General features: G+C 25.9%; 1 protein-coding gene across 1 annotated transcript in view; it reads right to left on the bottom strand.

The window, feature by feature from the left end:
• The window catches only part of LOC105844513 (uncharacterized), a 154,326-nt gene that overhangs the window by 39,245 nt on the left and 87,300 nt on the right, over positions 1 to 27,781 (bottom strand). Inside the window, exons 20-30 of the mRNA XM_065813630.1 lie at positions 25,826 to 25,942; positions 23,946 to 24,554; positions 23,225 to 23,364; positions 18,478 to 18,551; positions 18,289 to 18,392; positions 17,951 to 18,046; positions 14,912 to 15,205; positions 8,848 to 9,013; positions 8,538 to 8,722; positions 1,235 to 1,546; positions 76 to 762 (exon numbers count right to left, since the gene is read on the bottom strand). Of these exons, the coding sequence (XP_065669702.1) occupies positions 76 to 762; positions 1,235 to 1,546; positions 8,538 to 8,722; positions 8,848 to 9,013; positions 14,912 to 15,205; positions 17,951 to 18,046; positions 18,289 to 18,392; positions 18,478 to 18,551; positions 23,225 to 23,364; positions 23,946 to 24,554; positions 25,826 to 25,942 (2,784 nt within the window). The remainder of the gene's footprint in view (positions 1 to 75; positions 763 to 1,234; positions 1,547 to 8,537; positions 8,723 to 8,847; positions 9,014 to 14,911; positions 15,206 to 17,950; positions 18,047 to 18,288; positions 18,393 to 18,477; positions 18,552 to 23,224; positions 23,365 to 23,945; positions 24,555 to 25,825; positions 25,943 to 27,781) is intronic.

The following is a 27,781-nucleotide window of genomic DNA, read 5'->3' as shown; positions in this document are numbered from 1 at the left end:
GTTATAAAAAATTGTTTTCGTAGTTTTTAAAGTAGAATTTTTATTTATTTTATTGAAAATTAAAAAAAACTGTACCAGTTTCAGGAGTGTGAATGCATTCTTCAGAACTATATGGTCCTGTTCCATTAATATTACTTGCTGCAACTTGACAACAAATTATCTCATAATTATGCAAATTGATAAACATTATTGAAAGATCTGAAGTAATATTTTCCAGGGGGCCTGATTGTTCTCCTGAGCATTTAAGAGTGTAGCTTTCTAAAATTCCATTAGCACAACTATCATCTAATGCATTCCATGATACAACCACAGCTACATTAGGTTCATTTTGTAAGTAAAGTGAGTTAGGTGAACAACTTGGTATGTCAGAGTATGTTGTAAAAAAAACTGGATTTGAAATATTACCACAACCATGTTCATTGCAGGGTTGAATTGAAACTTTATAACTTGTATAAGGATGTAATCCCATTAGAGTTAATTCATAATTAGTAGTTTGATTAAGAAATCTCAACAACTTATCATCATCGCATATTGCAGATTTTTCAGCATAGTCTTCAATTGAAAATTGAAGATTAAATATTATACTACGATAATTTAAATCAATAGGTCCAGGATCATAACTACCTGTAACATATACATGAAATAACCAAGACTTTATGGCTCCTCGAAAATATGTAGGATCAAAACTATCAGGAAGAAAGACGGCTGTTCTTGGGTCAACAAGATAATACGCTTTAATAACCGGATTTAAACAGCCTGGTTCTACAAATATTACCATTAAAAAAATTATAATTTTTAAAATTCTGAAAGTTCTAATCCTAACTAGCATAATTGATACAAGTGTTAATAAAAACAGTTGATTTTATTTTTATTATGATCTTGCTGAAACAACTAAGTAATTTATAATTATATGTCAGTAAATTATTAAAAATACAAAACAAGAACATGAATCTGATTTTTAATTCAAGAATCAATCAGTGAAATTTGAATCAAATCACAGTATTTTTTAATTTGAAAATTTTTATTAAGTTAATTTAACGAAATATAAAGGGTTGTCTGGTGTTGATTGATTCAAATATAAATGATTGTCTAGTGTTGATTGGTTCAAATAAAAACAATTGTCCGATGTTGATTGGTTCAAATATAAAAGATTGTATGGTGTTACCTGGTCCCTGTATAAAGGATTGTCTCATAAAAAAATTGTTAATTTATATATACTTATTAAAATACTTACTTGTAATAGGACTAAGAAGACATATTTTTGAACTTGCAGGACCGAGAGCAATAGAAAAGGCATTTACATAAGCAATGTAAACATGACATTGGGTTGCATTTTTTAAAACATATTGACTATTGCTAACATTAACAGTCTTGAAAAAATCAACTGTAATTGATAATGAACTATTTAACATTCTGTAGCTTAAACGGTAAGACCCTGCTTTAACATCATTCCAGACATCTATATCATTTTCAAGAGACTGCCACTCAAATAAAACTTCAGAGTTGTTGAAACTTGCATTTAAACCATCAGGTGCAATATCAGGTGCTTTAAAAATTAATAATAAAGTTAATAAATAAATATATTACGTATACTCAAACTGAATCAAAACAGCTTGGCAATGATAAATAAAAAAGATAACTTCATAAATATTTTTTTATAAGGAATAATATTATTAATATAATCAACTAATTTTTATACATGATACTAATAATACAAATTATGTTCACATAATTTTCTAAAAATATGTAATAATAAAATTATAAGGCATTGTTTAGTACAACTATGGATTTTTATTTTTTAATTATTCAATATACATATAGATAAATATGGCTATCAACATAACAGAAAAAAACTAAAACTTTTCAGTTTTTGTGATAGTTAATATATATATATATATATATATATATATATATATATATATATATATATATATATATGTATGTATATATATATATGTATATGTATATATATGTATATGTATATATATATATATATTTATATATATATATATATATATATATATATATATATATATATATATATATATATATATATATACATTTATATATATATATATATATATATATATATATATATATATATATATATATATATATATATATATATTAACTATCACAAGATATATATGTATATATATATATATATATATATATGTATATATATATATGTATATAAATATATATATGTATATATAAAACAGAAAAGCAAAAATATCTATGCCTATATATATGTATATATACATACATACATATATATATATATATATATATATATATATATATATATATATATATATATATATATATATATATATATATATATATATACATATATACATATACATATATTTTTATGCTATTCTATTTTATTTAGCTTTTCTGCTTTATTAGCATTTCCATTCACTGTATGTCTGTTTTTTAAATGATATTGACTTTTTTATTATTATAGATGGAAACAGTAATTATTGATAGCAAAGAAAAACATCAATAACAACGAAGGTTTGTCTATTATTGAGTAACTTCTATTTCTTCTTGCATCTTTGGAGTTTCATCTTTATCCATCTTCAATTTGTTTTTTAGTGGGTGAATTATTTTGGTGTAAACTGGATTTTAGTTAAATTATGCCATAGAATTTGCAGTTTTGATATCTTATTAAATATAATACAAGTGTATTTAAATATTTTATGTATGTTAACTAACAAAGTAAAAAATACATCTTGCATATTGGATATACAAAGTAGTAATTAAAAAGTTCTGTTTTGATATTTTTGTTACTTACAATATTTTTGTTCAAAAGAGTTCGCCTGAATCAAAACTTTTTAGTAAAAATTTCCTTTCTAAAGGTGTTACAAGAAAAACTTCAGTTACAAATTATTTACATGAGTTAATTGGGAGAAATTTGATCCCAAGTAAAAAATTTTTATGAATTCATAGCTGTTTTTTTGAACAAATTTGTAATTTTAATTTTAATGAATTCGTTATACTCTACATATAAATTTATCGCGTTTAAAATTTAATAAAAAGAAAAGATAAAAATTTTGTAAACAGATATTCATTTTCATATCAATTAAAAAGCATTTTCTATTTGCTTTTAACAGTTGATGCATAATTAATAACATTTTGTAAAATGCTTTTTAGCTATTAAGTTAATTTTTGCTTTTTTTGCTTATACATGCAAAATACAACTCAACCTTTTAAGTTTTTGAATTTTATTTGAAATTAAAATTAAAGCTTACTGCATAAGAGAAGGGAAGGAAATTTTTTTCTTAAATCTAATTACCAATTTTTTTTTTTTTAGTTTCTACACACTGCAAGCAACCGCTATTAGAGTTCAAAGCTACTGGAAGAGAAAAGACAAAGTTTATAGGGCAAGATAAAGATTGACAGACAACAAATATTGCGAATTGTATGAATCAAGAAAACAAGATGAAGGAAGCGAATTCCAAAAAACTGATGTTCAAGGAAAAAAACTATACAAATAAGAATTTTTGGAGCAATTAAGAACAGTCACATTAAAAGGATAAAACTTAATTGAATGACAAGTAACACAAGAGAGGTGGAATAACAGATTTGCCCTTATTATTGATACTGTTAAAGATTCTTCAGAAGTCACAAAAGCATAATTTTTGAGATGAAATACAAAATTTCGTGACCTAAGAATAGTGGGCTTTAACATTAGACAAAAGCTTTTTACATTGGTTTCTACCAATAGTAAACAGAGGTCTTTTTTTTGAAGAATTATTTTCCTGTAAGATATGGAAATAATGATTTCAATTGGAAATTGCAGCACAATGTGAGAAAAACCATGAAGAAGAATGAGGCTTCGTTTGAAATTGTTGAAAGGGGATAAAAGATTCCATGCCAGCCTGAACCCAAGAAGTTATGTGAGAGTCCTAGTCAGCTTTATGGTAGTTGTAAGAGGTACAATTATTGGGTGATTATGATGATGAACAAGAATGAGATAATAGTTTTAGAGGAATCAAACCGTGATCAGAAGCACCTAAGCAAGAATGTGGAGAAACTGAGCACTGACTAGAATCAGAAACAAGACATAAGTCAAGTAGAGAAGGTAAATAATACGGATTGTTTGAAAAGTAAGTTGGAAAGTTGACTATTTGAGTTGGAGATTGTGAAAGATAAAAGTTGTGGGCCTTAACGCCTGCAGATTCACTGACACTAGAGCCAAGCCATTCAGTGTGAGGGGCGTTAAAATCACCAATAACAATGATATTGGCTAAAAGATAAAGAAGGAGGACTTGGTTAATTTGATCAGAAATAACATTAAAAAGAGTGCAGTCTTAAGATGAAGGAGAGCAATATAGAACAAAGAGAAAAGCAAGGAAGTAGTGCTAAGCGAAAGCACATAAAAGAATAGCCTGTGGATTCAAGCCTAATTTCCCGACAAATTTTTACGAATATAAATGCCTAGGCCAAGTATGTGACTATTGGAGTCATTACAAATTAAAGGAAGATAACCATCAACACTAAGATCACAAGATAAAACAGCCAAACTCAAACTAGTCTCACAAAGAGCAAATAGGTCTGATGAACTTTGTGAGAAAAAAGACTTAACAGAAGAAAAGTTACTTCAAAGACCACAAATATCAGTGAATGATAAGAATGAGAACTTGGTGATGATTGGTGAGTTTTTTTTTTGTTTTATAGTTTTGGTAGGTTTGGAACTGAAATACCATCTCCCATTTATGGATCACTCTATTATTTAATTCATTTATTTTTAGATTAATCCAACGATGTATTTTTAAGGTTACAAAAATTGACAATTGTTATATTTTGTCAACTAGTAAATAAATGGGTGAAAATATTTATTTTTTTCACTAAAATATATATACTTATATAGGCAAATCTGTTTTGCATTTTATTATTTTGGTAAAAACTCTTTATTAGAATTTTGATTACTGCTAATTAAAATAACTTTTTTCACCTGCCAATTAAACATTAGGAAAAAGAGGGTGGGGGTATTAATTAAAGTGTCAAAATAATTTAAAAAAAAAAAAACTCAGGGGGAAATCCATGGTTTTTTATACCAATTATTTTCTATCATTTATTACAAATTATTGAAATGAAGAAACCATATAAAGAATAAATATAGAAAAGATTGGTGTGGAACAAACTTAACAAGACACGTTTTATGTTTACTACTGTTTCCAAACAGCTAGTCTTTCTAAATTGGAGAGCAAAGAAACTCAATTGTTTTTATGGTGCAATTTACATAATTGAAAAAAATACTGCTGGTATTTAGATAAACTTAAATGGATCAAAACCAAATCTGCATAATTTACACAAAAAAATTAAAAAAATCTCTTCAGAACTATCTAGACTTTCTACACTAAACATAGGTATCTAATATGTTTGATCTGCTATAAACAAATCTGCCATCATTCATGATATATTACAAAGCCAATCAATAGATATTTTTATACTCACTGAAACTTGGTTAAAATCAGACACTTCTACTGCAATTCAGGAAGATATAACACCACCAGGTTTCAAAATGGTGATCTGGCATTGTCATCGTCAATCAGACCATTGTGGGGAAGGTGTAGCAATAATATACCATGAAAACTCACTACTTATTATATATTAAACCTCTCTTATTGTTTACCTGGCTGTCCTATGAACATTCCTATGCTAAACTAAATCTAGAAAATACCTATAATATTATTGCTATTTATTATTTTATCAAATCTAATTTTATTTATTATTTTATCAAATCTAATCATTCCAACAAGCATTTTCTCTTTAGAATTCTCTATCTCTAAACGTCATCTGGAGAAATACTTCTGCCTGGTGACATCAAGACTTTTGGTAACCTAGAGGCCAACAACATGATACAATGAGTTCTAGCTCCAACTCACATATCATTTACTACTGGTATTACCAACATCGCCTATCTAGTAATAAATCGATGATATGACAAATTTCACTTAACAATATTCAGGTAACAAACAAGAGTATTTACAATTGCTAAATGATTTGGGTTGCACTTTATTATTAACCTTTAAATAGTAAAACTGTTTTTAAAATGAAAATTTAAAAAATGAAACATATCGTGCTTTATTAAAGAACTTTATAAAACAACAAGTGATGCCATGTTGTTTAATACCTGAAAACAATGTGAACAATAACAAACAAACTATCAAGAATAAATATATTGAAATGTTCTTTAAAATCTGGCACTAACTCAGAAATATTCAATGAGACTTATTAAACATAATAATAAATAATTATCTTTAAATGATAAAATTAAAAAAAAGCAGACATTGTAAACTGAAACATTGTTATAGAAGAATTGGTAATTTATTAGATAAAAAATTGTATTGAACTTCATGTCATGAGGCTTCTGCAGCAAATCTTAAATCCAGATGTAATTATTAAATGGAAAAGCATAACATATAGTAATCTAATACAGTAAACTAATAAAACAACACCATAATAAAAACAAGATACACTAAGTCAAACTTGAAAGTATAAAGAATACTACCTAAGAAAGACTTATGACAATCCTAAAATCTTATTTCATCTTGAAGTTTCCTTGCCCTGTAGATATTTTAACAACATTTTGTACAGTCACACCTACAGATGTTTCAAAAATAGTCAATCCTAAACCAGACATCACCATTTGATATTATTCTTATATCATAAACATCCTTATATAATGTTAAAATTAATTCATTTCAATTATAGCTCACCTTATTAACCTCACTCACCTTGTTAACAAAATGCTTAAACCTAAGACATCATCACTTGATATTATTACAACAAACATCCGTATATAATGTTCAGAATTATTCAGTCCAATTATAGCTAAGCTTGCTAACCTCAAATTTAAATCTGGAATTTTTCCAGCCACATGTAAAGTTGTTCAAATAACACTAAATCTTTAAAAATCAGGACAAACAATATTTGACCTCACCAATCAGCTCTCCATATTGACCTCATCAATCAGCCCTTCATATTCACATTTTTTGAAATTCATTTGATGCTTTGACTATTATTCTTCACTCTTTTAACATATCTTCAGCATTTGATACAGTTGATCACAGCCTGCTATTTGTTGAAATTAAGGATGAATTTGGTGTTATAGATATTGGATTAAAATGACTGATATCATATTTCATGCACTCTTGAAAATCTTTTATTTCTATTGGATAAGCAAAATCTAGACTGATAGCTAGTTCAATGTGAGTACCATAGAGTAACAAAAAAAAGCCCATTTCTATTTTCCACGTTTGTTTTACACCTATTGCATTTTAGCTAAACTTGGTACAAATCATCATCAATATGCCAATAATACATATACTGTCATCAGCCCAAAAAAAAATAGCATCAACAAAATCTTTGAACGTGCTAATGCAGTTACAAAATGGTTTCTAGAAAATGGACTTCAGCTTAACTCAAACAAAATAGAAACTTTATTTGGAGCTAGGAAGCAAAATATACTGGCAAATATGAAAATAATTTTAAAATAATTCTTTTTGGAATAACAACAACTACAGTAAATTCAGTAAAAATCCTCAAATCTCGCATCATCCTAGATTCAATGCTCTGTGGAATAGCAAATAAACACTGTTATATCTGGCAACTACCATATTTGTGTTATTCGCCATATCTGCCATGTCTCACTAAAGAAGTTGTTACAACACCAAAACCACTTGTGACATTATCAACTCTCAACTTGACTATTGTAACAACTTTTTATCAGTTTCTTAGCAAAAAAATCTTAAATAACTGCAACATATTCAAACAAATTAATTAAAACAATTGTTTCTAATTCTTCTTTCAATTTAAAATCGAAAAAAAATCTTAAACCTCTTTATTTACCAATTCCTTGAAAAATAATTTAAAAGATAAAAGTTATTTCATACAATATATTATTAAACAAACTCCTTGCATATCTATTTGAACTCCTAGAAACCCATACTTTAAAAAAAAACACAAGAGTTATACAAGTACATGTAAATTACCAGTTTACATGTCGCCAACCAAAAACTTCCTTGGGCTCAAAATTTTTCAGTATGACTGCACGTCAAATTTCAAATGAGCCTTAAATATACCATTTTAAGATAACCTTAAATAAACCATTTCGCAACTCAACCTTTTTAGAAACATTCAAAAAAACCTAAAATATGAACTTTTTGTAGACTCTTCCTCAAACTCATAGCTGCTTGTACAGAGCTTCTAAATCACTATTGCTTGTACAGAGCTTCTACATCACTATTGTGGCAATTGTAAATCTCACTTTAGCCTCTAACTATAAAAATTATTATTGTTATTATGATTATTATTTTTATTGCTATTATTACTATTATTATTAAAAATGCATTACATAATTTGTTAAATATTTTCAAAATAATTAAACTATATTTTTTGAAAATATAAATATAAACAACTTTTAATTTTGATAATTTTTTTCAAAAATATTATTTGCATTTTAGTACTTACCATTTTAGTACTTACCTTCTGAATGCTAATAAAAACAAAAATTTAATACTTACCAGTACTCTGAGTTCTTATAACAATAAAGTTTGCAACACCAATCCCATTCCCACCTTGAGTTGCCGCATAAGCAAACACACAAAGTTGTAAAAAATGAAAATCAGAAGTGTCAAAAATCACATGTAATTTTTCCGGGTTTGTTATTGTAAGATTGTAATATATAATAATGTAATGATTTAAAATGCTAAAACAAGAGAAGAAAAGTTTATGTTAAAAATAAATTGGTTACAATAACTTACGATTGTACATTGAACAAAAAAAATATTTGCTATTTATATTTTTGAAAATGTATTAAAAGTAGAAAATAACCTTTCTCTGTTATTACAATTATCGCCTGGTGACTTTACTCTGTATACCAAGTTGTAGCTATATGGAACTCCTATCCAATTTTGTGCATTTATTTTACCAATGTCACATCTCATAGTTTTATTTATTTGGTTAGATGAACAATTTAAACTAGGAGGTTGAACAGGTTCTATAAAAAAAAAGTTTGTTTATTCAAAATAGAAAAATCTTTATTTTATAATATAAATTGTTAATGTTGATAACAAATTCTTAATTATAATTGAAATTAATCTAGATTTCTTTGTAGAAGGAACTACTTTACCTAAATGATTTATGTTGAGTTTATAAGAGTTTAATAGAAAAGTCCACCAATATTCCACCCCTAAAATCCACCCGTAATAAGAGATAAGTGTATGGGTATGAAAATTTATGTAACAATCTCATGTATAGTAAAGAAATCAGAGAATTTATAAAGTCACTCCTGAAAAGAGAAAGCATAAAAATGTTTTTGTTCACATTTAACTAAAAGCAAGTATTAAAGTAATTTTTTTTGTAATTTTTTATTATTCCTTCTATATTTTTTGTACAGCTTTATTAGTACTATTATATATATATTTGTAATAGTTTAATAGTACTATTATATATATATATATATATATATATATATATATATATTATATATATATATATATATATAATAGTACTATTATATATATATATATATATATATATATATATATATTATATATATATATATATTATATATATATATATATATATATATATATATATATATATATTTCTAGAGCAACGCAATAGCAATAAATGTGAACATATTTTAAAGAAAAATACGATATTTTTAATCTCGACATGTTTTGTAGTTAACATATTACATTTTCAAAAGATAAAATTACAACTTAAAACTCTGGATATAAATACAAAATCAAAATTTGAAGACATTACAAAGAAATAATTCGCTCAGTTTGATAGCATTGCACAGTTTCTCAACACCCAACTTAGAAGCAGTGATTCGGAACCTTAACTTAGCAAACAATTATGTATATAAATACACACCATCTGAAGGTTGCCTAAGGAAACACAAAATATTGAAGATACTAAAGAAAAATGAAAGCATTATAATCACAAAACCAGACAAAGGGAATGGTATAACTATTTTTAATAAGGTTGACTATATTAAATCTTTAATCAATATGATAAGTGATAAAACTAAATTTAAGGAGTTAAAATATGATCCAACTATTAAAAGAGAACAATCTTTACAAAAGTATCTTAGGAAACTTAAAAAACATTATTGTTTTGAAAATGATGTTTACATTAAAATTTATCCTGTTGGTTCACAAACAGCAAGAATTTATGCTTTACCTAAGATGTACAAACTCAGTAAAGATTCTTCTCTACCACCTTTTAGACCAATTATTTCAACAATCGGGACGTATAATTATAAACTTGCCAAATATCTTTTTGATTTATTGTCTCCTTATATACCTAAATTTTATTCCACCTGTGACTCTTTTTTTGAGGAATTAAAACAAGTTGATATAACTAACAAATATATAGTTTCTTATGATGCTGAAAGCTTATTCACAAATATTCCACTTAATGAAACTATAAATATAGCCACTGATTTATACTTTAAAGATGAAACGTGCTTAAAACATTTTTCTAAAGCTCAGTTGAAAAAATTACTTCAAATCTCAACATCCGGTTCTCATTTCTTATTTAACTGGAAATATTATGATCAATTAGATGGCGTTGCAATGGGTTCTCCTTAAGCGCCAATTTTAGCTAATATTTTCATTGGGTTTCACAAACAAAAATGGGTTAGTAATTGCTCTTCCTCCAAACCAATTTTCTATAAACCTTATGTGGATGATCTTATCGCTATTTTTAATTCAGAGTTTGAAGCTCATGAATTTTATACACATCTTAATAAACAACATAAAAACTTAAAATTTGCTATGGAAAAAAAACAAGATAATCAAATTGCATTTTTAGATTTTCTTATCAATAAGTCTGTTACACTTTCCACATCAGTTTATTACAAAAAAACAAATACTGGTCTTTTACAAAAATTTTCCAGTTTTGTACCCTATTGTTATAAAATTAGTCTTATACGCTGTTTAATTGATAGTACATATAAAATCAACAACACATGGCTAGGATTTGATAAGGACATAAAAAATTTATCTAATGTTCTAAAAAATAACCAATATCCACCTAAAATAATTGACACTTTAAGTAAATAATTTGTTGATTAAAAGTTAAATCCATCTGTGATAAATAGTATTGATAACCATAATATAAGATATTATAAGCTTCCATTTATAAGATTTTACTCAAATTTTACTAAATCTAAAGTTAATAAAATCATTAAAAAATATTGTAAAGATGTTATAATTAAGTCAATTTTCACTGCCAACAAATTACAAAACAGTTTATGCATAAAAGATCCACTTCCTAAGCTGCTCAAATCCAATGTTGTTTACAAATTTTCTTGTGCTGGATGTAATGCCAGTTATATTTGAGAAACCTCCAGACACTTAACAACAAGTATTCATGAGCATCTTACAAGTGACAAACAATCTAATGTTTATAAGCATTTAATTTCATCTGTTAATTGTAAAAATCCAAGTAACTATAATAGTTTTAAGATTTTGGATACTGCTTCTAACAAAAACAAATTGAAAATTAAAGAAGCACTCCATATTAAATGGGAAAACCCATATTTAAATAAACAAACTGTTCATTATAATATAAATTTGTCTATCTAATTATTTTTGTTTGTTTTTTGTTTTTTTATTTACTTATAGTTTTATTTTTATTTTTTTGCTATTTACGGTATCATAATTTGTATTATAATTTTTATTGGCTTGTAACAATTTTATTTGTCTGTTATTATTTCTCTGTAATGTCTTCAAATTTTGATTTTATATTTATATCCAGAGTTTTAAATTGTAATTTTATCTTTTGAAAATGTAGTATGTTAACTATGAATCATGTCAAGATTAAAAAATATCGTGTTTTTCTTTAAAATATGTTCATTTTTGATGAATTTTTTTTAATAACTTAATAAATTATTAAAATGTAATAAAAAGTTAAAATATTGATTAGATCATTTTCATCAAATCTTTCTTTAATTGGCACACAGGCGTCAGTTTTTTATATGTTGTTGCAGCCCTTATGAAATTGCTGCTTCTCTCAGCACCACATCAACATTAATGCTTTGGTGGCCTTCTTTACTATGCATTCAATAGATTAACTATGAACAGGAAAGTTGGTACAATTATTGGATTGTCAATAAACTGTATTGCCTTGCTTGATCAAATAACAAGTAAAAACCAGTTTATTGATCTCCTCTGTTTCCCAAATTAGTATTAGTCATTGGCATTTTTCAATTTCTACATTTTATGACTTTATGTCTTTATTTTACTAATTTCAATGTTCAGCAATCTCTTTATCAGCACTGAAATCTCCTTTCTTGTTCATCTAAACTACGGAGCATTTTCTGCAGAATACATTTGTTTTGTGTATTCTAGGCAAATGAGCAGACATGCAGTATTACAATATCTTTCACAAATTTCAACTAATTTTCAAAAAATTCGACAATATTTTATTTAAAATAAATGTATAAACCATTGTGCGTAAATGTGTTACAATTTAAAATAAAAATTATATTTATATAAAATGAATTTTATAACTTTGTTTTCAGTATTTATCTATTAAACTAAGACTATTTCCTTAATTTTAAATCATTAAAAAGAATAAACTAACATGAGCAGCAGATTCGAAGTAGTCTATTTTCAAGATTAAACCATCTTGCATGATTGTGTGGGCTAATTTAAATCTCTTTTGAATCATCAGGAAAATATCTGATTTACTACATGATATATTTTGTGCAAATACTTCTGAACTGAAGAAAATAAATCTATGACTTCCTTCTAAAGATGCTCTGTGGCAGTATCACACTGAGAGATATATATGGAAATAAGAAAAACATTGCTTTGTTAATAATTTTTGCATTATTTCCTGTGATCTATTGTCATATAAAGTTTTTCCATATAAAACTGATAATAATTGCCTGAGTGGCAACTCATTGATGTGTAAAGCACAAACAATCCAGATTAGTTTGAATCCTAATTTCTTTTCTAAATATTGAATGATTCTGCCTTTCCAATGTTTTTTTATTTTCACTAAATTCAACTACATATAAATAATAAAATTATTATGATAATGAAAAAAAAAACCTTTAATAAAGTTAGTTGAGTCTGCTCCAATAGCAACTAATTAGTTTACAACCTCGTGTGTTGTTATCCAATCATATAGTTATTTAACAATATGTTCAGCATAGGTTCAATCTTCTCTCTTCTCTGAGTTGTTCACAATGTGAAATCAAGTTTTCTATTAGGTTCAGAACAGAAATAATAATGATCATCTCTGAACTTTCTTAATCGATCTTTGCCACCATCACCATATACAACCCAATGTTTTTGTAAGGTCTACCATTGGAGATTTTATACACTTTTATTTAATTTAACTTTTATGCTTCTTTTTACAGAACTTTATTACTCTTCACTTTGACCTATCTTTTTGCTTTGATCTACTTTTTAATGATGTGGAAAAAACTTGTATTAGACTTGTATTTTTTTAAAAACCTGTATCCTTGGCTGCTTTTAATGTTACGGCCCCTACAGATGCACCTGCTCTGTTACTTATACCAAACCCTGACATAGCAATTTAATTTAAATGTATGGTATTAAGCTAAGAGATTATTTGTGTATTGTATTATTATTGGTGAATATTGTCATTATAATCTTTGTCAAGAAAATCAGCTCCATATTATGTTGAAATAACTCTTTTATTATTCTCTTTTATTAAACCTACTTGCATTGCACTTATAGAAACAACTTCATATAATAAAAATTTAAAAAAAAATTATTTATAAACAAAAGTTGAAGTTCAATAACAGGAGTTTCTGTTTTTCAGAGAACATTTACAAACAATATGATAATTCTGGTTACAGCCATTACAGTTTGATCAGTATCTTCTTTAGAGGTTCCATTAGCTAATGCCAGATTATATACTTTATTCTATTCATTTATCATTCTTTCTTTTCCTCTTTTATCAGAGATAATGGGTATATCATGATTTTAATAACCAAAATGGTTTTAAAAACTAAATTACAAGATTTTAGTAATCAAAAAAATTTTTAAAAAATGTTGGGGACCTATGCTGTGCTTACACAACTTGCAATATTACACAATTAAAAAGAAGACCTTATATATAACAACTTTTTAACCGTGTATTTTCTCTATAATAAACTAATAGAGCAAGTAACTTTCTGCTTCAATGTGCATTTTTTTATTAGTAATCTAGATTTTTGGTTTTACATAGTTTTCAAAAAATACTTTAAACTAATTCAAAGCGTTTCAGCAAATCAAATAGATAAAATAAAAATACTTCTTAACTCAAGAAAATGTTTTTTTTAAAAATAAAAATTATTTTTTGTATTACAGTTTGATATAATCTATAACCGCAGGCAATAATGTATAAAAAAAAACAAACAGTACCAAACCAAAATAAGCAATTATGTTGCAGACCTTGGTATGACAACTATATATTTAAGTTATTTTTGAATTATCACTAAAAAAACAGCTAAACAAATAAATAACTTAATGTACCAATTAAAACATTAGTTTATTACATAATATTAACTTGATTAACTTGATAAATAGGCCAAATAAGTCAAAAAAAATTATTTTAGTTTTTAGGTTCTTTTTTTTAGGTGCTCCAAGAAGATTTAACAGTTTCATTGAAAAGCACCACAGAAGAGCATTTAATTACTTAACATTTAACTACTTAACATTTAAGTTCATAATTCTTTCTTTACACATGTTGTTTATATTGCCAGAGCTAGCATCGAAGCTCTGACCTCTAGGTTCTAAGTCAGAACTCTAATCACTGCATCACATATGTGTGTGTGCGTGTATGTATGTGTGTTTGTGTGTGTGTGTGTGTGTGTGTGTGTGTGTGCGTGTGTGTGTATATTTGAAAATATAAATCAAAAAACCTGCTTCAGCAGTCCAAAATGTTTTAGATTGCTGGGTGCACAAACTCAACTTCCTTGTAATTGTTGTAAAGGCGAAGCAAATATAATACTCAGTAAAAGCCTTTAAAGGACTGATTATAATAAAATTAGTTTGGTTAGACCAGATTTGATTTGTATCAGATCCATCTTTTTGATTCCATTGGATAAAAGTTGTACTGATAGGATATCTCGCATCTTCAAAAAGCTTTAATGAGATCACAACAAATGTTTTACTTTGTAGAAGTACTTCATAAGATGCAAATGTTGAGTATTGCTCTGAAAAAATATAAGATAAAAAAAAAAATTTATCATAGTTGATTCTCAGAAACAAGTACAAATTCTAAGGCTTAAATATTTGAAAATTGAACTGATAAAAATGACTTATGGTTTATCTTTTTAAATAATGACTTGAGCTTTTTTTAACACTTTTGAATGAAGATAAAATTAATTAGTAACTAGCATATAAAGTTTGGAAGCACTTTTAAAACAAAAAGACAAATATATATCCTGAAAGTGTTGATAAAACTTCATTTAATTTTACATTTATTAGAAGAAAAAAAAATTTAACAAAGAAATTAATTGAGCATTCAATTCAAAATTTTTAATAAAAAAAGCTAGATTACTACCTTAACAAAATTTGTAAAGCATATCTAACATAACTCTAAACTAAAAGATAATAGATAACCCACAAAGTTTTATAATGGATATATTATAGTTTTATAGTGGATATTTTATTGTTGATACCACTGGTTTCAACTATAAGAATGCAAATATTTGTTCTATTTATAAATAGCTTTTCTTACATCAGCAAAAGTTGTATTACATGCAGAGAGTTTTGTTATATATTATAAGTGTAAAGCATACAATAAGTTTCATAAGATAATTAACACTGCTACATTACAAAAACTTTTAATTGCTCTAAATATTTTCTTTTTTTTTCTAATAAAATATTAACTCAAACAGTTACATACAGAACTCAAACAGTTTTAAAATGCTGCTCAAACAGTTGCATATAGAAGTTAAGATTGATAGACCTATATTGCATAAAAAAGAGAATTTTCAAAAAACTTATTTTAGTTTGCTAGATCGAAACTATATTACAAGCTACCATTGAACAAAAAATTATACAAATCATATTAAAAAATAATAGATATTTACTTAAATTAAAAAGAAAAAAAACTCTAACAAATTAATTCAAATTCTAAAAATATTTTATTAACTCTATATTTATTTTTAAACTTGTTTAATTTAAAAAAACAAACACCTAACATAATTTTTAAAATAAAAATTTATTGTGAAAATTAGGTGGTAAGTTATTTGTTATTGTGATAGTTAAGAAACAGACGCAACCAATGGGTAACAAAAAGGACACAACTTTTGATTTTATACTTCCTAATTTTAATTACATTGAAAATGCATGAAAGTGTTGACTCCACAAATATTTTGTATGATTAACATGCATGGCTCCTCCCACAGTAGTAATGTCTCACAGCTTTATTATTACCAATACAATTTACATGTTCATAAATTAATAAAAATTATCCTTTTTGGACCTGAGTAATAAAGATTTTCTGTGTATATATCAGCTTTTACTTGTTCATTATGTCTCTTATAGTATAAAAGAGTTTGTTTAAATGTGGCATGAGTAATCTTAATTTTTTCAATAACATCACATAGTTTTAGCTTTCATAGAGACCTTTTTAAAGTTTAAATGCAACAATAGCAATATCATACTTGCATTTGTCATTCCAACTTAGAATATAAAGTTTAAAACTTTGTTACCATCATTTCGTGATACACATCATTTTGAGTCATTTTAGACTTCAATTTTTTCTCAAAAGTACATTTTAGTTAAAGAATACACAAAAAAGTGTCATTTTCGATACTTTTTGCATGTATTAATTTAATTTTTATTAAGGAAAGTCAACATTGTTAATAGTATCTCTGCTGTTAACAATTATATTTTGATTTTTCCATTTTAACACTTGTTACTTTGTATTCATCATAACTTTCATTTTTAATGGTTTTCAAAGTGCTTTAGTAATCTTTAGATTGTAGATAAGTAAAGCACTTTTATATTCTATCAATATATAATCATATCATATAAAATTCAAACAGGAGGTGATCTAGATAAATTCACAGCATAAAAACTGGGTAATTTGTTAATAGGGTCTAGAAGCACCTTTAGCAAATCTTCCTCATTTTTTAATACAATTATTCTTTGCCTTTTCACAATAGGCTTCACAAAAGAAGTTGACATACTGCTTAGGCTCTAAATTATTTATATATATTTACCTCATTAAAACAGGGACTAAAAACTTTTTTTTTGCTTCCATTAAATATATATATAAAAATTGAGTAGTCTTTCTTGACTGTAGTGTAGAACTTGACATGGAGCCGCTAGAGCTTTGAGGAAGTGAATTGGAAAAAAAATTTAAAAAATTATAAGTATACACACAAACATCTTTGCTTAGCATAAAATGTCATTAATGATGTCATACTGAAATAGGAAGCTGGGAGGAGCTTCAGTACACATTGATCGACAGAATGGGTTAGGGATGGTATTAACTAGATACGAAGAACTTTTATTACAAAAAATATTTTAGGGATTTATCAATATTTAAGTAGATCTGATCATACCCCACGCCCTAGTTTCTTCAAACCTAATCTTGATCTAATTCATACCTGAGCCAGCCACTACTAGTGCACTTAATTAAAAATTTAATAATATTATATGCTTGTTGTATTTTCAACATATTTAATGTATCTTAATATGCTTACAAGAATAAGTTGTGGTAAAAGAATACAAGGAATGAGTCTCTTACAAAAATAAGTTGTGGTATATTATTTACTTAAATCATTTGTAATACATTTTTTGATTTGAGCGAAAATTAAAAAAAGTTTTTCAAAATATAATTATAACTTATTTGTAACTATTAATTTATCTTGAACTTTTAAACAACAAAGAAAGTTTATTTTTTATTGATATTTTAAATTAGAATAAACTTTACAAGCTCTTACCAAGTAAATAGTCATAATTTTTTGGCTGAGCAACCAAATCATCAGGATAAACTGGAGCAGTAAGTAAATTATATCGAAATGTTAATGCTTGAGTAACTAAAAAACAAAACAAAAAAAATAATTAAAACATTTAGTTAAAATAATATTAGCTAATTAGTATATATATTCATTATATTATGTATAATAGTATATATATTTAGACAATGACTTAATAATGTTAGCTCATAAACATATATTTAGCTTTTTATCAAATAAAAAACAATAAAAACAAAAAGATTACATATTATTTAATTTTTTGTTTGTTTTAAGAATACAAAGAACACAAGAACACAAATTACCTGAGAAAATGTGAGTATATTTATTTAAAGTTTCCACAACCTTTTGAAAAACACCATTACTTTGAACTGCAAGATAAATATCCCAATAACAAGCAACATAATGTCTTTGAAATAAAAGCAAACAAGATGTAAATATACACAGTTGCAAGCAATGTCATCAAAAATTTTTAGAAAAAATAATAAAAGTACCCGTAAACCAGTTGCATTGATGTAACTTCAACCGACAAAAACTCTCTGATTGATAAGTAAAGTAATTCTGTTAACTTTAAAAAAAAAGAAAAGAACAAACATTAACAATTATAACTTTTTTTTACAAATATTTTGCACAAAAAATGCTTATAAACAATTTTTAGAGGGATATTTGTATTGACATATAATTGCTTTATGTTTTTTAACATTTCATCAACAAAAATACTAATTCTAATGATTTTTTTTTAATATCAGGTAACCAATTTAGCAATTTTTTAAATATATTATTTACTCCTCATTATGACCTTCAATAGTATAAAAATAAACAGTTAATGTTCTTTAGCCATGATAAATGTAACTCACTTAGGATATGGAAAACTTGAAATCATTTTATTGTGGCAAAGGTAGAAGCAGTTATTTAACCTTGGATGATAAGTTTGATAATGGTATTGTAACAAAAATATATAGTTTTTCGTACAAAAACTGTGGAACACAGGTTCATTCTTGGCATTTAGTTATAAAAATCTCATTCAAAACAGCATGATGTCAAGCTTCAAAAAAATTCTGCATTGTCTATTGCACTGGGTATTAGCTAAAATACACTATTGGCCAGTGGTAAGCATGCCAAGGCAACCGGGTTTAGTTCCAGTTGACAGCCAGTAAAGTAGCTAATGAAAGTGTGACAAATGGTGCAAGATTGAAAGTTGATTAAGTCAAAATGGGTTGTATGTTAGGAAAAATCAGTAAGATTTTCAGATGCTATGTAGAAGAAGGTTAGATATATACTGCCTGCAAGAGGCTTGCAGTAAATTTGGCAGCGCTATGATTATTGGATATAATATATTTTATTATAGTTACAGTTAATACAACAGTTTCAGTAAAAAAAAATCAAAATTTTCTTGCTAATGTTTTAAAAATGTTGGAAAAATTGAGAGACTGGTTATGAGAGACTTTGAAAAGAAGGTTTGACCTAAGAAATATTGAAATGAAAATGTAGTTAAAATTTTCTGAAAATATGATGTTGACAGTCACAGTTTACAAAAAAAGATTTACAAAATGCAACTTATAAATCAGTTGGCTTAAAAACACAAGTGGACTTTGTTTTAATAAAAATACAAGTGGACTATGCTTAACCCCACAGCATATATTAATATTTGGTAAAAAAATCTTTAAAAAAATTAAGATTACTGCAATTTAGATTTAGATTAGACTGTAAATTAAAAAGATAGAGAAGTACATAACCTTAATGTGAAGAAAGTTTAAGCAAGGCCAAAAATCAGGTCAGGAAAAAATGTTTAATATATATAAGTATCTGATGCAGTATGTAGAAGAACGAAATGACCCAGAGATGATAAAATGCAGAAGTAAAATTGTAGCTGAAACAAGAAAGTTTTATAATCAGCTATTCAGAGAGCTCAGTTAAGCAATCTTTTTAGTGTGGCTGAGATGTTAAAAGCTTCAAGGGATGTGGATCTTACTAATAAAATTTACATGAAAGTAAGATCCTTAAATAGTTGATTAAAAAGTTGAATGGTAAAGATTTATAAAAGAGGTATAGATTCAATATAATGTATAAATAGTAAGCGCACCTGATAGGGAGCAGAGAGTTGCAACTCAAATTAAAACAGAACACCCTGAAAACGTGTTTCAGACTTTTATTTTTATTTATTTTTTAGCATTCTCAAAATTTTAGATATTAATGGTCCTTGAAACAGTCACAGTGCTATTAAGCCATCAAAATATTCATAGCTTTTATTAAATATAATGTATATTACTGTCTATAATAGCTACTATAAATTTAAATACTATTGTTGAAAAGCATAGAAAAAATATTCGAAATTTTGTTTTTTAAAATAATTGTTTAAGTATAGCTTCTATTTTATTATAATAATGTATTTGACTTTAAACATAGCTTGATCATGAAGATTTAACTTTTTGTTTGTAATAGGTGTTATTAGATACTAAGTGAGGTGGAAGTGGAGCTTTTTTAACTTCATCAGCCGAAATCAGGACAAGCCATGCAACAATAAAGTTACCAGTTAAAATTAAGTTTGTAAAAAATTCAATTATTACACTATTTATCAAACAGAATCAAACATATTTTATTTGCAAATAACAATAAAAACAAACAGTTAAGTACTTAGTTATAACATTTTGTTTTTTCAAGGATAACTCAATTTTATACTGTTTGGAAAATCTTAACAACAACAGAATAAAACTGCAGTGATAAGCTATAGATAATAAAGCCAAACCACTTGATAAAGACTGCTTAAAATGACTCGTGAGATTTTGAAAATATTATTATATAAATTATAATATATCAAGAATCATTTTGTTATAGTTTTGAAGCAAAGTTGTGTCTGAATAAATTATTGAATTAACAATTATTTGTAAGGGAAATTAGTTTGCTTTAAAACAATAAAAGTTCAAAATCGATTAGGTGGTTCTCAAAATATTTTGAAAATCCCATGGCTTATTATCATTACATGCAGCCTTTAAAATTATATTTTGGATAAATTGGATGGGTTTAAAACTATATTTTGGATAGAGCAGATGGGTTTAAAACTATATTTTGGATTGAGCGGATGGGTTTATTAAGTTATTAAAACCAATAACAATAGCTTTTGCAGCAGCAATAAAATCTCTCTATTCTTTTCAAACTTTTGTTGGATTTTAAAAAATATTTTTTTAGGACAATATTCTTTGTAGTCTGACACTAAAAATTAAGAAAAATGGTATAGTGGAAATAATTGCTGAAAGCAATCTAAAGCAAATGCAGATAAAATTCTACATACAAAATATTAATTCAGCTGCAAACATAAATAACTGGATCCATAGTATAAAAGATGTTTTCTGAGTGACTTGATTTGTTGAAAAACATATCAAGTCACTCCAAAGGGTCCAGATTCAACTTATTGAACAGAAAAAAAAAAAAGAAAGGATATAAATAGTAGAAAAGTAATGAATAGTAATGTTGAAATAAAAATAATAGAAAGAAAGTTAGAAATAGAAATTTATTTAATTGAATGATTATTAATTTAATTAACTGATTATTATTTGAAAGTTAGAATTGGCTGATCAATGGCTGATTATTTTGTGTAGCATTAATTTTGGTCTTTAACCTATTTGAGTATGTTTATTTATACTCTTGATGTTGAAGTTTTACAATTTATTTTTTTTTGGCTTTCCTCTCAAAAGATGTTTCAATTATTAACAATACTGCTCTAAATTTTTATCCTATGTTTTGCTATCTGACCCAACTCTTATAATATTGCGTTAATATGTTCCCATTTTATTTCCCTCTTTCTTACACCCAGCAAAATTATTTTTAATTGTAATAAATTAAGAAAATTTACAATTAAATCTAATATAAACATTAAACACATTATTTTGTTAATAAATTTTAACCTAATTGTTTTAACACAAAAGCAAAAAAGATATTCCCATACATTTTTTCTTCATTAAATACATTTTCTTATGGTAGTTTAAATAAAAACACATTATGGCAGAACAGTAACTCCCAGTGTTTATTTACAACATGTTGAATATTTACTTGGTGATACCTTAGGAAGTATTATAAAGTGTCATTATAAACTTGCTAATAAAAATTGCATCCCGCAAAATACTAAAGATTTTTTATTCTAATATCGTTAATAAATATCAAAATCTGGTTTTTTAATATAATTAATAAATATTAAAATCTGAATTATTAAATACATCATTAGTTAATCTGTTAACTAGTTATTTTTTGTTATATAAAATTAAATACTAAAAAAAAAAAACAATTCTTTTAACCTTTTAAAAAAAGATCTGTCCATATTTTTAGACTATTTATTGGTTCTCAGAAGCAACTCTGTTAAATTTTTTTTAAATGCAATAGGGTTTAGGGAACTACCTCAAGGTCTGAACTTTGCAGCCTGACTCTAAATGTTGAAAAAAATAATTATAATTAAAAATGCAATTTTTTCATTTTTAGTAACAAAATTTTATTTTCTACATAATAAAATTTACAATAATTACTTTTTTATAAAATGATAATTCTTTTAAAATTTTATATAATTTCGCTTCTTTTGAGACCTAACATGACATACTTTAAAAAACTATTTTATTTGAAATTTAAAGTCAGGTTGCAAAGTTTAGACGTAAGGCTCAGTTTTTTAAAATAAAGGGGTATTTGATGGACCCTAATCTATACCCATTTAAACACAGTTAGAAGTCTGAGAAAGAACACAGTTAGAAGTCTGAGAAAGAACACAGTTAAAAGTCTAGGAAGAAATACAGTTACAGCTGTTAAAGCAGTTCTAATAATTGTTTAAAACTGAAACAAAATGAAGATCAAACGAAAAGAAATGAGCAACTAAAATTTATTAACAGAACTGTTCTAAATATATAAGAACCAGATAAAAACTTTATCAAATACTGCTGCTAACTTTTTATTAACACAGCAAAATAATTTCTTAATTCTTATTCAATTTCATGCAAAAAAAAAATTTAGAAACATAAAACATGCCTTACATTTACTAATTTTTATAACAGCAATTGTGTCTGAGAATTTTATATATCTGTTTTGAAATTTTAAATATTATTTGTTACACAAAAGTGTTTCAATTAAAAATTATTAAGTAAATTCAGTAATTCTCTTTTGTTATGCCAAAAATTTTATTAGATTGTTAAAAAATGTTTTTAAAAATAATAATAAAAATATGTACATTTTTAAAAAAGAAAATTAAAAAAAATTTAAGAAAACCTGAGTTTCTAAAATTGTAACAACTCTTTCATACAGATAGCTACCATGTAAACTTGTCTCATAATACCAAATTTCTTGTGAGGTTGAGTAGAATCGAGAAGGTTTAGTCATTTGCTTAATTTTTTTAGAATTCAAATTACCTTTAATATCAAAGAAACTTTATATGTGTGTATGTGGGTATATATACATATGAATATATATATATATATATATATATATATATATATATATATATATATATATATACATATATATATATACATATATATATATATACATATATATATACATATAAATATACATATATATATGTATATATATATCTATATATACATATATATATATACATATATATATACATATATATATGTATATATATATATATATACATATATATATATATGTATATATATATATATATATGTATATATATATATATATATAAATATATATATATATATATATATATATATATATATATATATATATATATATATATATATATGTATATATATATGTATGCATATATATATATATCTATATATATTTATTTATGTACGTATTTATACATAAGTTTAAATACATCAATTATTAACTATTTTGACATTTTTATAAGTAAAAATTTTAAAACAACAAACATTAAAAAACTAAAATCTGTTAACTTTCTTCAGTACTCATTAAACTGTTACTTGTCCTTGAAAAAAGTCTATTAAAAATAAACCTGTTAACTGCCTCCAGAATAAAGTTTTAGGAGCAACATCTCCTATAAATACTTCATCTAATAAAGTAGCATGCAAACCAACACTCCACACACGTATATCATTGTTTTGTAAGTAATCTTCAAAATGTAAGGCCGTGTCTAAGCATTCTGTTTTTGAAACTAGTTCCCCATCAATGTAAACTGATATAGTTTCATTATAAACAAATGCAAAGTTGTACCACATACCAGACTTTCCAGGTAATGGATACAAACAATTATCATGAAAAACTAAAGTTGGTTTAACAGAAAGAACATTTGTATCTATAACACCACAAAGCAACAAAATAAGAGAAGTACTTATTATTGGCTGATATTGATTTTTAATTTCACAGGTGTGTTTAACCCAGGCAGAAAACATATAGGAACTTTTATTCAAATATTTTGAAATATCTTGATCCGCAACAACAACATAGGTAGACTCAGTTGACAATCCATTATTAATAAAACCCAAGACAGATATAACTTCTGGAGATAGCTTAATTTCATAACCATCAGAGTTGTCACCAATAAAACTTTCATTAATAGCGTTATTAAATGATTGATAGAATGTTTTGTTGAAATCATCTAAAACTGGAAGCAAAAAATAAAATATAATTATTTAGAGTCATTAAGTCAAAACTGAATACTTATTGCTAATAAAGTAAAAAGATAAAGATCTAAAAAACAATTCTTATTCTATCGACTTTACATCATTCAGCATGGTCAAAAATATTTTTTTTTTTTAAACAAATAAGTTTATGAACTGGACTTAGTTTATGAACTAAATTTATTACTATCACTACTTATCTAACTCAACAAATTGTATAAACCATATAAAAATTAAAAACAAAAATAAAGACTTTCACAACTGTATATTGTTTTAAGGCTTGAATAATATAGATGTTTAAATGAAAATACAAAATATATTAAATGTTTTAACTAAATAATAGATCTCTATCAAATAAAATAAATAATAGGAATGATATGGAACAGCAAAACTTCTTCATGTTGTAGCAGAGCTTTTAAAATTAATTTCAATGAAGAAAAAAACAAACAATCTCAATTCAAAAGTTTTAAATCAGAATGGACATACTTAGTTGGTAATAAAAATCAATAAGCATCAGGAAAAAAAAGCTTATTCTATTTATATAAGCTATATTAATATTTTCAAAATACCAAAAATTAGATATTAACCATAAAAATAAAAATAAAATAAAATTAAAACAATAAAGTTTTGTAATTTAAAAAACAAGTTTCAAGATAGTATGAATAAAGTCACAAAACACATTCATATGATGCATTAAAATGCAACCCTAACAAATTAGGGCATAATGATATTATATATTAGAAAGCAAAAAAATTGATAAATTTTTAGTCCCAAATGAGGATAGCTGAGACTTTTTTTGAGTACTTTGATACTAATTTCTTTCTTTGACTAATTAAGTTTACTCCTTTCTATGACAAAAATTTAAACTCTTTGTAATAATATAAAACAAACCGTTGTTAACAATAAATAAAGAATAATATAATAGTTACAGAATGTTATCTTAAGAAATAGAAAACAATATTACTCTTTATTTAGTCTTTATTCTTAAGAATATCTTAAGAACACTTCCAGTTACAATAGGTTATCTTGAGAACAGTTACAACGTTATTTTAAGAAAGACCTGTAAATATGTATTTTAATATTAACTTGTGTAATATTAAAAGTGCCTCAAACATTAAAAAAAACTAATTAAATAGAATGCTAAAAATAAACTTTTCATTTGAAAATTTTATCATTTTAGTTTAACTTAATCGTTGCTAAATTTTTAAATCTAAAATGAAATATGTGATTGTAAAGTAAGTAATTTTATTTTCACCTTGGAGACAATCACCATTTTTATCAAAAATGTATTCCCTTGGATATAATTCCCATTCACCATATGAAGGATTACACCATTCACAACTACTTTTTTGTTGTGTGCATGCGTTTTCCACTAAAAAAAATTATAACAATAGCTTGAAACATTTTAGATAAAATAATAAAAATAAAATTATAAAAACCAATATTAAAACCAAAATTGCCAAAATTAAACAAAACCTATAAAGTTATCAAACATTAATAACATGCATAATATTTTGGCTTAGTATTTCCTAAGATTATTTATATTCTATCTTTATAAATTTGAATTTGTTTATTCATAAATTAAAATTTAACACACAAAACTATCATAAAAAAATAAAGTTGTAGGTGTAAACTCTGATGAAGTGGTGCACCATCACAATAATGAGAAAGTTTAGAAGACAGAGTGTGCCCTGGTTAGCTTTGAAACTGTGTTAAATCAACTTTTGAAAATGTTAGTTGAGCAGTCATCTAGCTGCTGCAGCTTTTACTTTATGCGTAACCTTAAGATTGTTTGATGTTAGGACACCTAAATCATCAGTCTATTGTATGTTGTGTAGAGTACCCTCCATAACATTTGTCCTTTAGTGCAAAATTATTTTTTAGTCTGCAAAGTACTTAGATTAGTCTAGCTGCTGCAGCTTTTATTTTATGTGTAACCTTAAGATTGTTTGATGTTAGGACACCTAAATCACATTCAAAAATTGTTGTTCCAAGTTCTATTCACTTGCCGCCTATGTCAAGCATTAAGTAAAGGTACACTGACTTATTTGAGTGACCAGCATGACTTTACACTTGTTGTAGTTGAAAAACATGAACAACTTTTTAGACCATTTGACTGCATGATCTATGACTAAATGTAATTTTATTGCATCATTTTCTGTTTTGATAATACCTAAGATTTTATTGTCATCTGCATAGATCTTTATATGATGCGCCATGTTGTCTAAAAAGTCATTTATATAATTCAGAAACAGAAGTGGACCTAACAATGAGTCTTGTGGAACTACTCTAGTAACATCTACCAATTCAGGCTTGCAATTGCAAATCACCACTCTGTGAAGAGCCCTTTTTTAAGGCAATGTTTCATGATTCTCTTGTGTATAAAACTTTCCATTATCTTACAGGGTACCAATGTAAGAGAAAATGGCTTGTAGTTCCAGCATTTCCTTCGGCTTCCACTTTTAAAAATAGCAGTCACATTTGATAGCTTCCATAGGTTAGGGACTCTTTTTGAAAATCATAGCTAGTGGCCTGGCTATTGCAGTAGCAATAAATTAGAACAGATGAGCAGCCTAGTGTTGAGAAGCTATGCTTTGCTAAATCAATTGATTTAATGATTTGTTCTACAAATCCCATGCCATTATCATACGGTCGGTATATGCAGCCTTACATAATTGATATCTGTTAAGTTGAGCTGATTCACTTTTGTTTCATTTGTTAGGATATAACTTTTTGTGTAGATGGCTAGATCATCTCCTCTGCTGCTTTGGTTTGTTATGGAGTTGGTAACCAGAAAGTTGAGTGTCTGACATTTGATCAAACTAGGTCTCAGTAAGAAAAAATAAATTTGGTTTCTTTTCTGCTATCTCATTATCAATTCTAGCAAATAGTTTATCTTGTTTGGCTTTGTTAACTGAACAAGGATTATTTGCCCAGAAGTTAAGTTTTTTTATGTGGATTATTAATTGTTTTTTTAATTTTGTACAATTGCAGATGATGGCTTCAGAATAGCTAGTTTAATTTATAGGCAACAATGTTCTTGGTCAATGTGGTGGTAGTGGTGTTGAGTATATTTGTCCAAACACACTTTTTGTTATTGGCAGATTAGGCCATGTGTCAATTACATAGATCTGGTCCGCCTGTGGATGATCCATCTAAAGGGTTTATTCAGGTTAGCAGCTTTCATTGGTCTTCATTCTTCATTCTTTGC

The sequence above is a fragment of the Hydra vulgaris genome, chromosome 12 (assembly GCF_038396675.1).
Source record: "Hydra vulgaris chromosome 12, alternate assembly HydraT2T_AEP".
Lineage (NCBI taxonomy): Eukaryota > Metazoa > Cnidaria > Hydrozoa > Anthoathecata > Hydridae > Hydra > Hydra vulgaris.
This window is presented reverse-complemented; position numbering and strand designations above follow the sequence as displayed.